The following is a 15,686-nucleotide window of genomic DNA, read 5'->3' as shown; positions in this document are numbered from 1 at the left end:
CTGTAGATTTGAACGAAACCGCTGAGCTGTTGTCCGCATTTCTACTTTTAATAAAGCAGGTGAGCCATGTCGCTGTTAACTTTTCTGAGGCTGATCTGTCTGAGTGGAGATATTGTGGAGTCCTGTAGCTCAGAGGTTAGAGCACTGGCCTTGCACACGAGGGGACTGGGTTCAATTCCCGGCAGGGTGAAATGGTGAGCAAGTTTCCTTATTCCACACAGCTCTGTTTACTTAGCAGTTAATAGGAACCCGGTTGTAAGTCGATTGGTGGATCGCTATTATGGGGGTAAAAATCCCTTCATAAATAAATAAATTAGTTAATTAAATTTTCACAAAAATTTGGTCATTCATTCCATGACTCTTTATGGGACACTGCTGTGCGGATTTGGTCGCTGCGTTTCACCCACAAAATGTACAGTCAATACATTTTACAGAAGCGTTTCGAAGACATGATATCAAATGCAAGGATTATTATTGATTTTTTTTCTTGTTCGCTGTATCCTGCCAAGATTGGGAGCTACTATTGTGGAGTCCTGTAGCTCAGTGGTTAGAGCACTCGCTTTGCAAGCGAGAGACCTGAGTTCAATTCCAGGCAGAGGGCGAAACCTTGGGCAAGTTTCCTTACTCCACACAGAGCCTAATAATAATCCCTCCAAACCAAAACAATAATAAATTGGTCATTTTCAATCTACGACTGTTTGTGGGACATTGCTGTGCGCAATTGGCTGCCGCGTTCGCCCACAAATATACAGTCAATTCACTTTACAGTGTGTTCTGTGAAGCACTTTGGGACGTCCTCCTGACGTGAAAAGCGCTATATCAAATGCAAGAATTATTATTATTAATAAATAATTCTCTACCACACAGCACCTAGGAATGTAATAATGCCACCTGGCTTGAATATACAGTACATCACACATCGCATACGTGGCTGCCTGTGGATACACTAGTCTGTAATGGAGTTAGAAGTCTAGAGCACATGAAGTAAAATACAGTGTTGATCATTTCTAATTGTCAGTCTGTTACTGAGTGATTCTTTCCTTCCGGTTCTTCTCATGCACAAAGGTGCAGCTCGAGCCAGTGAAAGACAGTGGGGCCGGGGAAATAGTACTGAAGCAGAACCCACGCTTCTCTCATAGTGTCGCACACCACCCAGCAACAGAGCATTGATGATGGCAACTGGCACCAAGTGGTCTGATTATCTCTCTGGGGAATGCTGGAATGGGAGAGGAAGCTTCAATTAGGCAAAAGCTATTTAGCAAAACTGGTCTTGTCACATATTTCTAAGTGTGCAGGTAGGTATCTGTTCACCTACTCAGATCATCCTTTGTTCTTGCATTGTCTGCTTTCAAACTGATTATCAGAGAATAGATGTTTTGTAAAGACTTGGCTTCTCAACGCGAAACCTCAAATAAATAGTAATTATAATAATTATTGCATCTGATGGAGCGCTTTGCTGTATCAAGACTAACACTCAAAGTGCTTTGCTGTATTTTTGGAGTTGTGACTGTGGAGTTGCAGGCAAACAAAACAAATCCAGAGTTTCGATATCATTCAACACCCCAAATAAAATCGGTCATTCACTTCACAATGTTCGTGGAGCGGTGTTGTGTGCAAATATTGGCTACTGGGTTTGCCTACAAAAATACTTTTACAGAATGTTCCTTATATCAAATGCAAGGATTATTATTATTACTATCTGCTCCCAGGTTCCTGCCTGTGCTGTTTACTACAACAACTTGCACTTATACAGCGCCCTCCATGCAGGATAGTGTTTCAGAGGGCTTAACAGTGGCGGAGCCTGACTCCGAGCCTGCTGGGCGTGACGGAGGTGACCATAAGCAGTTCGAAAGGGAAGGTTTTCGGGCAGTACTTGAAAAAGGGGGAGAGGGGGCAAGGCAGAGGGATTGAGGGAGAGTGTTCCAGAGTTTCGGGGCGGAGTGGCTGAATGCGCAACATCCAATGATGGATCGGAGGGTGTGAGGGACGAGCAGGAGGCCGGCGCCAGTTGAGAATAGGCGCCAGGTGCTGATTGAGGAGTGAAGAGGTCGGAGGTGCCAGGGAGTGAAGGGGTTTGAACACGAGTGTGAGGATCTTGAAGTCGATCCGTTCTGTGATGGGGAACCAGTGGAGTCTGGCTGGAACTGGCGAGATGGAGGTACGGAGTTTGGTTCGTGTAAGTATGCAGGCAGCAGAATTCTGGGCGAGCTGGATTTTTTGAGTAGTGGAGCTGGGGAGACGGGCAAGGAGTGCGTTTGAGTAATCCAGGCGGGAGGTGACAAACGCATACACGAGGGTTTCAGCTACAGTGGGTAAAGGTACAGTCAGAGAGTGGCAATGTGGCGGACGTGGAAGGCAGTCCTGGTCAGCGACCGGATGTGGGGAAGGAAGGACAGTTGAGGGTCGAACCGGGACACCTAGATTGTGCACTGGTTTGGTGTGTGTGAGGGAGAGCCCAGGGAGCTTGAGGAGTGTACTTGGGTCCTCTGTCATCCTCCCAACTAGGAATAGAGTAATCATGTCCTTGAACACCGATGTGACTATCTCTTGTCTAGATATTGCCATACTAATCACTGTATGTCTCGCCAAGGATTCATTTATGTTCTCCAAAGCATAAATCTATGATGCAGATGTACCATAGTCCTTGTACTGACCTTGTCCTGACAAAAGGGTAAATGTAGCGTTAGCCATACAGATCATCTCTAAAATTGGAATCAAGACAATCTTTTCACAACAGCAAAGGGTCCACCGAGTGTGTGAAGCTTGTCAGGCTCTGTTGCGGCAGGTTCCAATGTAGTCCCAATGATTTGTGCCCCATATATTTCCCAACGATTCTGCAGTTGCTTCTTTCCCTTTATATGATGCAATGGTACAAGCTTCACACAAAGTGTGTGAAGTCTGAGACCTATATATACAATAAAAACGAGTGGAGTGTCTTGTTACGAGCCATCGTGTTTTCATTATACCGGCATGTCTTGCTACTCTTTCAGCTTGAATGTAACCTAGATTGTGTTTGGAACATAACGGTATTGTGTGCGCGCGTGTACCCACGTGCGCCAAATGGCCTGCTTCTGTCTTGCATCTGTCTTGTGGTGTCCTGTAGCGTAGAGGTTAGAGCACTCGCCTCAAAAGCGAGAGGATTTGGGTTTGATTCCCGGTCCAAGTAGGAACCCGGTTGTTAAGTCGATTGGTGAATTGCTTTTCCACAGGTCATAATCCCTTCAAATAAAATAATTTGGTCACTCAATCCAGAACTGTTTGTGGAAGAGTGCTGAGTGCAACTGGCTGCCAGGTTTCACCCACAAAATATAAAGTCACTCCATTTTACAGTGTATTCTGTGAAGCGCTTTGAGACGTCTCAATGACATGATAAGGCGCTATATCAAATGCCTTAGAAGTGGTTCCTGGGATCCCACCACATCCACAGTCAGCACCTGTTAATGCTAGACTGATAATTCTAATAAAACCATTTGTAAGTACATTTAATACTTGCCTGTAATGTTGTGCCTTATCACTTTTATGCTGTAAGATGTTTAGCCATACGTTATTTTTAGGGATAATGAATTTTATGCATCCACACATTGCAGCTAATCTGTGCCTGCAGTTGGAGTGAGATGAGTAGCAAATTAATCAGAATGTTCTTTAAGTGCATTTGGGTAAAGGAGCAAAATTGACCAGGGGCAGCACATTTTATATTTCTCTTTGTATAGAAAAATGTTGGAAATTTACACGTCGGAAAGAAAATTTTAAAGAGCCAAAGGGGAAAAAAAATAGGAAAACGAGTGGGGATTGGGGCTGAAAGACAAAGAGATCGGATCTGGAATGGAAGTCAAATTGAGGCCACCCAGGGAGCTGGGACCGGGATCAAGCACAGTACCACAGTTCTCTCCCTGACCTGAGAGGCAATGAAAACCATGCTATCTGCAGCCCTCAGTGACTCTCTGGTCAGTCAGGACAAACCTGTGCCCTTTGAACGTTTACCCGATATGATGTTTGATGTTTATACAGTGCCAGCTCCCGTTGTGCATTTGGGAAGGAATTGGAGAAGATTCATTGCAGGCCTGTGTTTTGTACTGATGCAATATTTGTAAACTGGATTTGCTGGATCTTAGGTTATTTTGCGTTTGTTATTTTAAACTGTCTGAATAGCTCAAGGTTAAACCTGTTCTGTGTTGAAGGGAGAGGAATCTTGTCTGACGTCAGTTCATTCATCTAAAACTTCTACCAAGAAATTGAATTAACCCTGTTGCTTTTTAACATTTTGATAAATGTCATTCTTGTTAGACTTGGACAGAAGATCAAGCTGATTCAGTTAATGGCTTTTCTATCAGACTCTGTGACGTGGGCTGCTGCTCTCTCCAGCATCACTAAACTATGTAATGACATTCAGTCTTCCCTTTTATAATCAAATGAAGCGTGATTCGCCGGCATTGGCATTGTTTTCCTTTCTTGCCTGGTTTGTCTGATCATTCTCTCTTCAGCGCACAAGCCAAGCTTGTGCCGTTGTTCGGTGCATTGATGCTATTGAATGATCGGATGCAGATTTGTGACCAGATTCCCCAAAGGCAAGTTTGCAATCGATTCTGTTGATTTTTCATATTAGACTGTGCAATGCGATGATCAGAAATCACATTAAAGCTGAAGTTCGCAAAAGTTTCTTCACACGGAGAGAGCTGGAATGTGGAATTCTCTGCCCCATACTGTTGTTGAGCAGAAAATTACATAGTCTTATCAATTCTTTTGACGGGGAATTAGCTAGATGTTCGGAAAAAGAAGAATATTAAAGGGTTTGGTAAGTAAGCAGGAGAGCAGGGCTGAATGTCCAGTTTCTGTGCTGGACCATTTATGTTATAATAATTTGGTCACTCAATTCATGAGTGTTTGTGGGACGCTGCTGTACTCAATTGGCTGCCGTGTTTCACCCACAAAATATACAATCAATTTACTTTAACAGTATATTCTGTGAAATGTTTTGAGACGTCTCAAATACATGATAAGGCACTGTATCAAATGCAAGGATTGTTATTATGTTAATACAACTGAGCTTGATCAAATGTTTGATAGAATAACATTTTTAATACTGTTGTTCAGAAATGAAGGGTGGATTTGATCAGTTTTGATTATAAGTAGCATCTGTGCAGTCTTGAGAATTGTGCTACCGTTCTGCTGCTGTTGACGCATTTGAGAGTTAGTTAGATTCCTGGTTGTCGACTATTAAGATTCATTTTAGGTTAGTGAGTTCCTCTTGAGATTTAGAAAAGCCAAAGCCAAATAAATGAATTCTCAGGTGGGACCTGATCAAAGCTGCTGATATGCCGTGAATACCACAGGACAAACATAAAAGAAATGTTGCTTCACTCTTGGGTATCCTCCCAGTTGTGTGCCACGAGCTCTTTGTGATGTGTTTCTATGTAGGTGTGTTGCAGAGCGAGAATGTGCTTTGACTGATCTCTTGGGCTATTTGCATTCTGTCTCATTGAAGTTGATTTTTGATGCTGGATTCAACTCCTGCATTAGGAGCAGCTTTTTAATAAGGAGCCTTTATTATTTGTGATTTAAGATTAGTCACAATTTTAAATTGTCTTTCTCTCTCTTTGCTTTCTAGTAACTAGCTGAAGCAAGATGTCGGCTAAAGCCATCTCCGAACAGACTGCCAAAGAATTCCTTTATAAATTCATCAACACAAAGACTGGTGTCCAGAACAAGTTTAAATATGCCACTGTGCGACTGGACACTGACTGGGACCAGCTGGTACAGGAGAATCCCTGGCTGCAAACCGAGGTAAGTGTAGAATGAGTTTCAACAGGCAGATTGAGATGTGCCGTGATTCATAACACACAGGGACCACAGCAAAAGAATGACTCGATCCTTGTAAATCTTTTAACTCTTGACTTGTAGCTTCGCATTTGGTGCTCAGGAAAATTTTGAAGTTTATATTGATTTGGATTCAAGTCCCTTCTCATAGCTGCGATGTAACCCTTACATAACTCGTGCTCTGAAGGAATTGCTTGGTGCGACTTCCAGAGCTGAAATTAATTTGTTTTTATAAAGACAGAATGGAGGGAGAGCAATGGGAGTGAATTCGCTCTTGTGCTTCTATCATTTGTCTAAAGCCAAAGAAAAATAGAAATTCCAACTCGTGAGAAACCACTTGTGCAGATGTGCTGCACTAGTGTTCTGACTGGGACTGAACTCGGGGAATGGCTGCATTCTGGAGACAGACTTGCCATGGACACGCTTCATATGTGACCTGAGCAAGTCTGTCTGACTGATATACATCACTAGGCAGTTTCCTCTTTGCTAGAGAAAATTCATTATGAGGAAATTTATTGTTAGCTTCAGCTCAGAACTCTTGATTGATTTCTTAGCTTCAACTTGACCAAAAAGTCCTCATCCTTTAATGCCTGTTTACTGTTTGTTAACTAGCTGTTCCAAATAGCAGTTTGTATTTGCCGAAGCACCCGCTGTCTACGATTCTGTGTGCCAGATTGTTGTCTGTATCTGGCAGTACTTCACTCAGCAATATGGTGTTTAGCTTCAAGAAAAGGTTACAAATCACTTTTTGGCTCAAAAAGAACCAGGCAGGCAGACCTGTTAGCTTTGAGGGTTTGTAATGTTCGCTTTGCAGGGAAAGAAAAGCATTGTTTGTGTTCCGCTGGGGATGACCTTGTGGGTAACGGCAGTGGCTGATGTAATGCTGAGCCACACAGACCAGAAGGTCATGGCTTTCAATCACAACTTTGGAATTATAGGAGCTGGATTGGCTTCAGTTGACACAGGATTAGGGGAAAAAATGTGGGGGAGCAAGAAAATAAGGAAACTGCTTATAATAATCCTTGCATTTGATGCAGCGCCTTATCATGTCACAGACGTCTCAAAGCGCTTCACCGAGTATACTGTAAAGTGGAGTGACTGTATTTTGTGGGAGAAACACGGCAGCCAATTACAAATAGCAGTGTCCCACAAAAAGTCATGAGAAACGCTTCTTTTTTACTGCTTGCAGAAAAAATCCGAATCACAGCAGTCGTCAGCAGTTTGACACTACACAGTGTCAAATGGGCAGTTGATGCTGTCTTTTTGAGGTCAGCTGGGTTTCTGACACACACGGAAACTCATCCCCATGCCTGAGTATGCAAACCGTCCTTAGAGTTCTGCATTTGCCGCCATCGACGCATGTAAATTTATGCGCTTGACGTGAAATGTGCAAACTAGCTCCCTGCCTGAAGGGATGCACTCGGCTTACCTAATTCTAGTGAGAATTTTTAAAATAATTTGTAATAGTAATAAATCTAGTAAACCTGACCATTCAGAGCTTTGGGACGTCCTCCCGACGTGAAAGGTGCTCCATAAATGTAATTTTGTTGTTGTATTGGGTGAGATTGGCAAGAGACAAAGCTTAAGAACCCTGGAGTGTGGTTTGTGGTAACCCCGGAGCTTAACCAGCTCTAATAGCATGGCTTGCCATTGAGGGCACAGCCTAATAAACTTCCTGCTGTTCATCCGGTGAGCTGGTGAGCTTCCAGCTAGGATCATCCAACCTATTAGAGGTGGTGCAGAGTTAACAGGGACTGGGTGTGAAGAATCCTTGCTCTCATTTGTTTCCCCTAAACCTGTGACCACTGAAGCAGATGTAAACCCTATAAATTACAGACTGAGATTCAAAGCTGTGACCTTCTGGGTTTAGCGCTATATCAACTGCTACCTTAACCCACGAGGTCATGGTGCTATTTTTGTTATATATTCCCGCCGCCCCCCCCCCCCCGCCACCCGAAAAAAATCCCAGATGTCAAGACTATTTGTGGGTGAGCAGCTAGTTTGTGGTATGGTTCATTGTAGCCTCAGTGTATTTTCAACAGAATACCCTACAACCAGATTGTCATCTATCGTTTCCCCTTTAATACATGGCTTAAATTATTAGTACAACCTTAAGTGGGAGCCGTAGGAAACAGTGACTTCTGAAAGCTTAGAAAGGATAAATTACTCAGTGTGCTGGCAGGCTGACATTTGGATGCCACTTTCAGTCTTATTAATATTTTGTTCTGTAGGACAAGTCTGGCTCCCAGTCATGTCATTTTACATCAATCTGACCCTGAAAATTGGCTCTCAGTTGAGAGTAGCCCGAATCTGACAGTTTGTTGGAACTTCACTGACTGTTGGACACTGAGAGAATAATTAAATTTTTTATTGGCTTTTTGCCTGTTACAATGTGACTCAAGGTTACATTTGTGTTAGATTCTTTGTACAAATTGGAATCTGTAGGTTAGGGTTTGAAATTCAGGGACGTGAACGGTTTGCCTTCACCAAAGATTGATTTTTGATTTCTTCAGTTCTAAGCCGAGCATCTGCAGAACAAACTCCTGCGCCACCCCTTCCCCATCTCCTGCAGAATGTGAGAAGAATTAATTTCTGCAATGAAGAAGCCCAAGCGGTTTAACGTAGCGGAGGTGTCGGTGGCTACATTGCTGGCTATTCCTCTTGATGCGCGTAGTCCTGTGATGTTCTAACTTGCATAGGTGAAGGCACGGTGTTCAACTTTGTTGTGATATTCCCTCTGCACTCAAAGGGATGTTGCTGATGCCACAGCCACGTACAATGTTTTAAGTTCAGGTGCTGGTTAGTACATGGGTTATATTCTCTACACATAAGTATTCTGCCTTGGTCAATCCCTCTGGACGCAGGAAAATTAAATGCAGTAATTAAACGCATCCCTCTGGATGCAAATTGGCTGATGTGTTTCGCCCACAAAATATACAGTCAATTCACTTTACAGTATATTCTGTGAAGCGATTTGAGACTTCTCAAAGATGTAATAAGGTGCTATAATCAAATGCTATTATCATTAGAATTAGCCCCACTGGAAACAGGAATACTGTGCTATTTCAGCTGATGCAAAAGCATCAAAATATAGTTGAAGTTGATGATTCAGACTGAGGTGGTTTATTGCAGCCCCTTCACTGTGCCACTGCCATCTTCCCTTATAACTTACCCTGTGAGCCATGTGCCACTGGGATACGCTGAGGTTTGTTGAATAAATATTTGTGAGTAAATACTTGTGTGTTTTTATCTTTTTAGCACCTGGTTGTGAAGCCAGACCAACTGATCAAGCGCCGTGGGAAGCTGGGCCTGATTGGCGTTAACCTGGATCTGAATGGGGTGAAGGAATGGCTGAAGAAATGGCTGGGCCAGGAGGCCAAGGTGAGTGCTCTGACCAGGAGATTAATGATGGTTGGGGTGGGTGGAAGAAGACAGCTCAGCGCTGCACTGAAATGGACGTTACTTAAGAGTAATGCCGCAGATTGAGGTTTCTAATGCGTTGCCAGGTCCTTTCATGTAGGATAATGTCTTGCAGCACTTAATGTAAAAAATATGGAAAACAATAGAATCATAAAATCTTACAGCACAGGAGGAGGCCATTCGACCCATCGTGCCTGTGCCGGTTCTTTGAAAGAGCTACCGACTCATCCCACTTTCCCGCTTTTATCCTAGAGCCCTGCAGATTTTTCCTTTTTAAGTACTTATCTAATTCCGATTTGAAAGCTACTATCGATTCTGCTTCCACCACCCTTTCAGGCAGTGCATTCCAGACCGTAACAACTCTCTGGGTTAACAAAAAGTCTCCTCTTCTTCCCTCTGGTTCTTTTGCCAATTATCTTAAATCTAATTACCGACCCACCTGACAGAAGAAACCATTTCTCCCTATCTATCAAAACCCCTCATAATCTTGAACACCTATATTAAATCGCAGTGTCTTGTGAAAGGTGCTATACAAATTTAATTTTGTATAATAAATAGTCTCATGAGCTGCATCCTTATAGATAAAAAGAAATGTAAATTGTATCTTTGATTTGAGGGTCTTGTTGTTTAAAAAAAAGGGCAGATGGCTAGTGTAGGATTGCACCTGTGATTTGTAGGGGTCTCTCCTGAAATTGGAAGTGTTCGCGGAGTGTGTGTGAAGCATTAATCAATCCACGACTGTTTGTGGGACACTGCTGTGCGCAATTGGCTACCGCGTTTCATCCACAAAATGTAGTCAATTAATTTTACAATATATTCTGTGAAGTGCTTTCAGACGTCTTGAAGACATTTTAAGGTGCGATATCAAATGGACTTATCAAGGATTATTATTATTACCTCTGTGCATTTGTGTACTGCGTGTATTTTGTATGCCTGTGCTGCGTCTCTTTCTCTCCCCCAAACCCTCCGCCCCCAACAAGTTCACAGTATCATAAATTCTGTCAAGGTAAACTTCCAATTTAAACTGAGTGATCACAGGAAGGAAATATAGTGCCTTTAAATGAATTGATCTCGCCCACAAAATTATAGTCAATTCACTTTACAGTATATTCTGTGAAGCGCTTTGCGACTGCTTGAAGACATAATATGGCGCTATACCAAATGCTAGGATTATTATTATACCCTCCAGACCTGCCCTCGGGTCTGTTTTGGAAATCTCGACTGGAGCTTGCATTGAATTTCCCAGCGGGTTTGAGAGTGTGCTGTCATTTTTCTGTTTGGAATTTAAAAGCAATATTAAGGGTTCAGCTTTGGAGCAAATCAGCTGCAGACAGCTTGTCATACAGTGAGTAGCCCTGCAGCAGTCTCTGCTCAAAGCACAACCCCAGCTGTCTGTTAAACTGCAGAAATAGAGAAAGGTACATTGGGGAGTTTACAGAAGTGCACTGTACCTAATAACAAGCAGTTATGAAGATGTCTTATATTTGCATTTGAAGAATAACGAGTTGCTTATTAAATGCCAACATGGTTCCATGGCAGAAATATCTATCCATACCTTGAGATTGTTTTCTTTCAATTCAAACAGAGCGAGAAAACCTTTAGACAGTTTTGCTTAATTGCTTCTGTTCAGTTGTTTTGTTTGCGTGGGTGGCTGAGTGACACAGCAGGTTAGAGCACCAGTGGGGGAGAATACAATCCCCATGCAGCTAAATTGATCTCAATTGGGGGGAAATGCTGAGCGGAATTTGTGTAAGAAAGTAAAATGGAGAGAGATTTTGTGGTCTCCAGTTTGCGGTATGTGCCGAAATGGTTGGGCCTAGATGGTTTGTGTTGGCATTTAATGTAACTCGCAGTTCAATGCTCCCTTTCAGGTGGGAATTGTCAGCAGGATTGATTCTGCTGATTCTCTCTCTGCACCACAGAGGTGTTGAGGCCAATTGTTGCTTATTGTTACCTGCAGTTGATTGAATGCTGACCAGATATTGAATCTTATCCTTGCCCAGTCTCCGTGCTTCAATTCCTCTCCTGGCAGTACTTATGCTAACTCTGGCATTGGCAAACTGACTCAACGTGGCTACTTCCCAAACTGCCTCTTCTCCCGCACATAACTCTGCGGCCAGATGGAGGATTCTCAAATGGTGAATTTGTGGATTTACTTACATCAAAATGTAATTAGTTTTATCTTCAGGCCAGATTTGTTTATTAGGTTAGAAAATAGGAATGTCGAGCGACATTTCATTTTGAATATTTTTACTCCGACAGCTACTTCTCTTGACTAGAATTAAGCACTGTCCAGATTCCTCTCATAATGTAAAGTGTGCTGCTTTCAGTTTGCTGCCATCACTGTGTCTGTGCTTTGTAAACGCGCTCGTTTACAATGCGAGGGGCATTCAAAATAATCACATGATATTCAACTGCTTGTTCCCCACGACTGCATAGGGTTCCTTTTACAGACTAATCAAAGGGCTAATCTAACACATCACCCGTTATTTATATGATTAGTAATGGACTGGAAGGTCCATCCTCTCCAGTTACACATTGCAATTGAGGGACTTCCCAGAGACTTAACCCATTTCACAAATAGAATGTGGTTCAATCAGAATTGGTTTAATTATTGGGTCACTCTTATTCCTTCAGTCTGGGCGGAAGGGAGAGGGTGGGGGGGAAGAGGTGGAGAAATTTCATAACTTTCTGGTACTCCATGGACCATGTACCAAATAGTGCAGGACTTATGCAATGCTATGCATGTGGTAATTACTAAGAGGTGACTATCCGTTTTGACGATAGTTGCACTTTAATACCAGCTTGATCTTTTCAGCGCCTTTCGATCATATAGAATAACATCTCTGAGCACTTTGCCGAGATGATAGGGGGGCTGGAGGAGAAGATGGTGAGAGGTAAGATTCTTAAGATGGATTTTAAGGTGAGGAGAGAGCAAGGCCAAGGGATTTGGGGAAAGGTGCAAACCAGCAAAATCAAAGGATTTTAGGAGTGCTGGAGATGTGCAGGGCTATGGTGGCTGATGTCTCGGCTGCCACTTGTGGGATGGATCGAGTGAGGATCTAGCATTACACCACAGATGTTGCCAGTACAGATGACTATCTAATGCTTCCCCAGCTTAGCACCGCTGCATTTGGGATCAGAGTGCATTGTTACCAACTCTGATTCCTTCCTGTTTGAAGCACATTGTGCCGACTTGCTGCAATGGAATGGGGGTACACAATGAAACTTCGGTTTTGAACTTTTGAAAAGAAGGCAGGCAGCCTATAACTGCCATTATATTGTTAGTGTTTTGCTGCTGATTTAACGGTTTGTTTGTACGCAGGTTGGAAAGGCAAACGGTATCCTGAAAAACTTCCTGATCGAACCATTTGTACCTCATGAACAGGTATGTTAAACTTGCTGCTTTAGAAATTGATTTCCAGTTTTCCCAGGAACATCTCCCTAGTAAAGTGCTTTGCATTCCTTCACAGCAACCACTACTATCGTGGAGTCATCTGATATGTTGTCAAGCCCTTTTTAAAAACCCTTGAAATGTGAAGTTTGACAGAACCTAAACAAACAGCAGCAGTGAAGCCAGTGACTGAGCCCAGAGCTCGGTGCTGGGCAGTAATTGATGTGCATCAAATGGACGTTTAAATAAAGCTCCAGAAGTGGTGGCAATTGAGTGGGGAGCAATTAGCTCGGTCTCCCTGTTTATAGACAGTGTATCTGAAGGAAAGACTGTCATTCATTCAGTGTTCTGAATGTGGTCCACTTTCTCGCAGTGTAAGGAGTGCAGTGACATCAGTGATGTCTGTCGATAGGGTTGGGAATATGACTTACTCACAAGTTCTTAATACTGTCTCTCGCTTAGGATATAAGATTGGGACACTTAGACGTTCTCTATATATTACAGTAAAGTTATGAACCAGGAATTTTATGAAATCCCTCAAATTTTCATTAAAATTGTGGACCACGCCTCTGCACCCCCCCATGCCTCTGCCCCCCACTCGCTGCCCAACACTTTGTCAGTGGGTCTCAGTCCTGGACATCTAGCATCTGTATGACGGTTTGTTTTCTGCTTAGTTGGAAGAGTTCTATGTCTGCATCTATGCTGATCGTGAAGGTGACTACGTGTTGTTCCACCATGAGGGTGGGGTGGACATTGGCGACGTCGACTCCAAAGCTTTGAAGTTGCTGGTCGGGGTTGATGGGAAGTTGACGAAAGAGAAAGTGATCAAAACCCTACTACGTTGTGTGCCTGAGAGCCAGAAAAGGTAACTTTTGTGCATCATCACTTACTCTTGAACCAACGTGTCCCTGAATCCAGTTGCTCAGAGCAAGCTGCAGATTAACACCTTCTCTCTGTTTGGCTACATCCTGGATTTTGCTATCACTTGACATGGCTTGAAACCAGTTTCCACTATTCTGTCAAAAAACATTGATCTGACCAACACTGGCAGCGTGTTGCGCTTTGTGATTCAGTTTTCTTGGCAAAGCTTAAATAGTTGTTATCAGTTAAATAATAGTGCATCAGCCTGTTCATCTTTAAGCCCCACATCAGGAATTCTGTAGTTTAGTGGTTAGAGCACTAAACTAAAGCGAGAGGACGTGGGAAGGTTTCCTTACTCCACACTCCTCTATTTGTTAGTCGCTTGGCAGATCATTTGTCCGGGGATATTAATTCCTTCCAAAAAAAAATAATAATTTGGTCACTCAATCCATGACAGCTTGTGGGACACTGCTGTGCGCAATTGGCTGCTGTGTTTTGCCTACAAAATACAGTCAATTCACTCTACGGTGTACTCTGCGAAGCACTTTGAGATGTCTCAAAGATGTGATAAAGCGCTGTATCAAATGCAAGGATTATTATTATTAGGACTTTGAGCTCGTAGTCTGGGCTAGTCTAGGTGATGCAATATGGGAGGGGAATTTGCTCCATTGTTGAAGGTGCCATTCTTTGGATGAAAAATCTCTCGTCTGCTTATTTGGGTGGATTTTAAAGATCACTTATCACTACTCAAAGAGAAGGGAGTTTCTTCTGGTGTCCTGGCCAATAATCTCCCAGGTAAAATTGGTGAATCACTTTGTGGCTTGATATTGACAGTGGAACATTGTTATGCGCAAATCGATGCTGAATTTGCCTATAAAATATACAGTAACTCCACTTTACAGGATATCCTTTGAAGTGCTTTGAGACATCCTCCTGAGGGGAAAGGCACTATAACAAAAGTAAGGACTGTTATTAGTAGTAGTAATAGTAGCATAACTACCTCAAGCAGAAGTAGACCATCATACCATTCAACATCCCAAAACATTCCTTTGAAGCATCTGTCTTGTCATCTAATATCCCTGAATCCATTTAATTTCCAGGAACTTGTCTAGTGCCTTTTTGATGACATTTTTAGTTCCTTGTTTCACTATCTGCCATAGTTGTTCGTTCAGCATATTTATTACTGTTTTACTAAAACAACACCCTTTCCTGCGCATTCTGTTGACTTCTACTATTTTGAGGTCATGCTGCTTGATCTCGTCCTTTTTCTTAATGAGGTAAAGACCATTCTCTAAACTTTCCATCAAACTAAGTACTTCCACTGTCATCAAGATTCATTTGTTGAAGTTGAATCACCGGCTCAGACGTTCAGAAAGTTTCGCCTCAGTCTCCAGATTCTTTTGTCTGAATCTATCTCCACTGAACAATGACACCTCCCCAGAGTGATATGCATGGCTCTTTATTGTCTTGTCACATTGTTTAACTCTGGCTTTATGATCTCTTTCAGTGTTCTGGCTACTTTTATTGTTGGGCTCTTCACGTTGTATGAAGATCTATACTTCACCTACCTGGAGATTAATCCTTTAGGTAAAAAAACTAAGCTTGGTGCCTGATATCTTCATTTGCCTCTGAACAACTTGAAATCATTATTTAGATGGGAGTATATTTGGGATTGTGGAATTTTTCAGCACTCATGGACGGCACCTCAAAATAAGGGGTTGGGAAAGGTTACTAGAGCTTTCTCCTCCTTACCCTATGCCCCTACCCCAAGCTCTACCTTGCTGTATTGATCTGTGGCAATATCAAACAGAGGACAGTGCCCCCTCATTGACTAGGGATATGGGTGTCTGATCTGCTGAGAGGTCTTCACTACAAGCTACTGACTGGGATTAATGGAGGTTTTATACACAGTCAAGTACTCTTGACCACAGAAAGTGCATGGCCTGAGGAAATTGAGCAAGGAATTGGGGAAAAGACAATGGATTTAAAAGTCATAGAATATAGTAATACCTAACAGATTGGGGTTGAATTAGAGCTTCTATGGTACCTCGCAATCCCAAGCTAGCTGTTTTACTAAAACAACACCCTCTCCTGCACATTCTGTTGGCTTCTATTATTTTGAGGTCATGCTGCTTGTTCGAGAGCCTCATATTGATCATTTAAAGCTCGAATGTCCTCTGGCTCGTGGGGTTTTTGT

General features: G+C 42.6%; 1 protein-coding gene across 1 annotated transcript in view; it reads left to right on the top strand.

Annotated features, from left to right (window-relative positions):
- aclya (ATP citrate lyase a) overlaps window positions 1–15,686 on the top strand; it is a 53,214-nt gene that overhangs the window by 10,959 nt on the left and 26,569 nt on the right. The window contains 5 exon segments of the mRNA XM_042343173.1: window positions 5,606–5,781; window positions 9,073–9,195; window positions 12,560–12,622; window positions 13,303–13,493; window positions 14,997–15,076. Of these exon segments, the coding sequence (XP_042199107.1) occupies window positions 5,623–5,781; window positions 9,073–9,195; window positions 12,560–12,622; window positions 13,303–13,493; window positions 14,997–15,076 (616 nt within the window). The 5' untranslated portion in view covers window positions 5,606–5,622.

The sequence above is a fragment of the Callorhinchus milii genome, unplaced genomic scaffold (assembly GCF_018977255.1).
Source record: "Callorhinchus milii isolate IMCB2004 unplaced genomic scaffold, IMCB_Cmil_1.0 Scaffold23, whole genome shotgun sequence".
In the NCBI taxonomy this organism is placed as follows: Eukaryota; Metazoa; Chordata; class Chondrichthyes; order Chimaeriformes; family Callorhinchidae; genus Callorhinchus; species Callorhinchus milii.
Note: the sequence above shows the minus strand (reverse complement) of the source record. Positions and strands in the feature narration are given on the sequence as shown.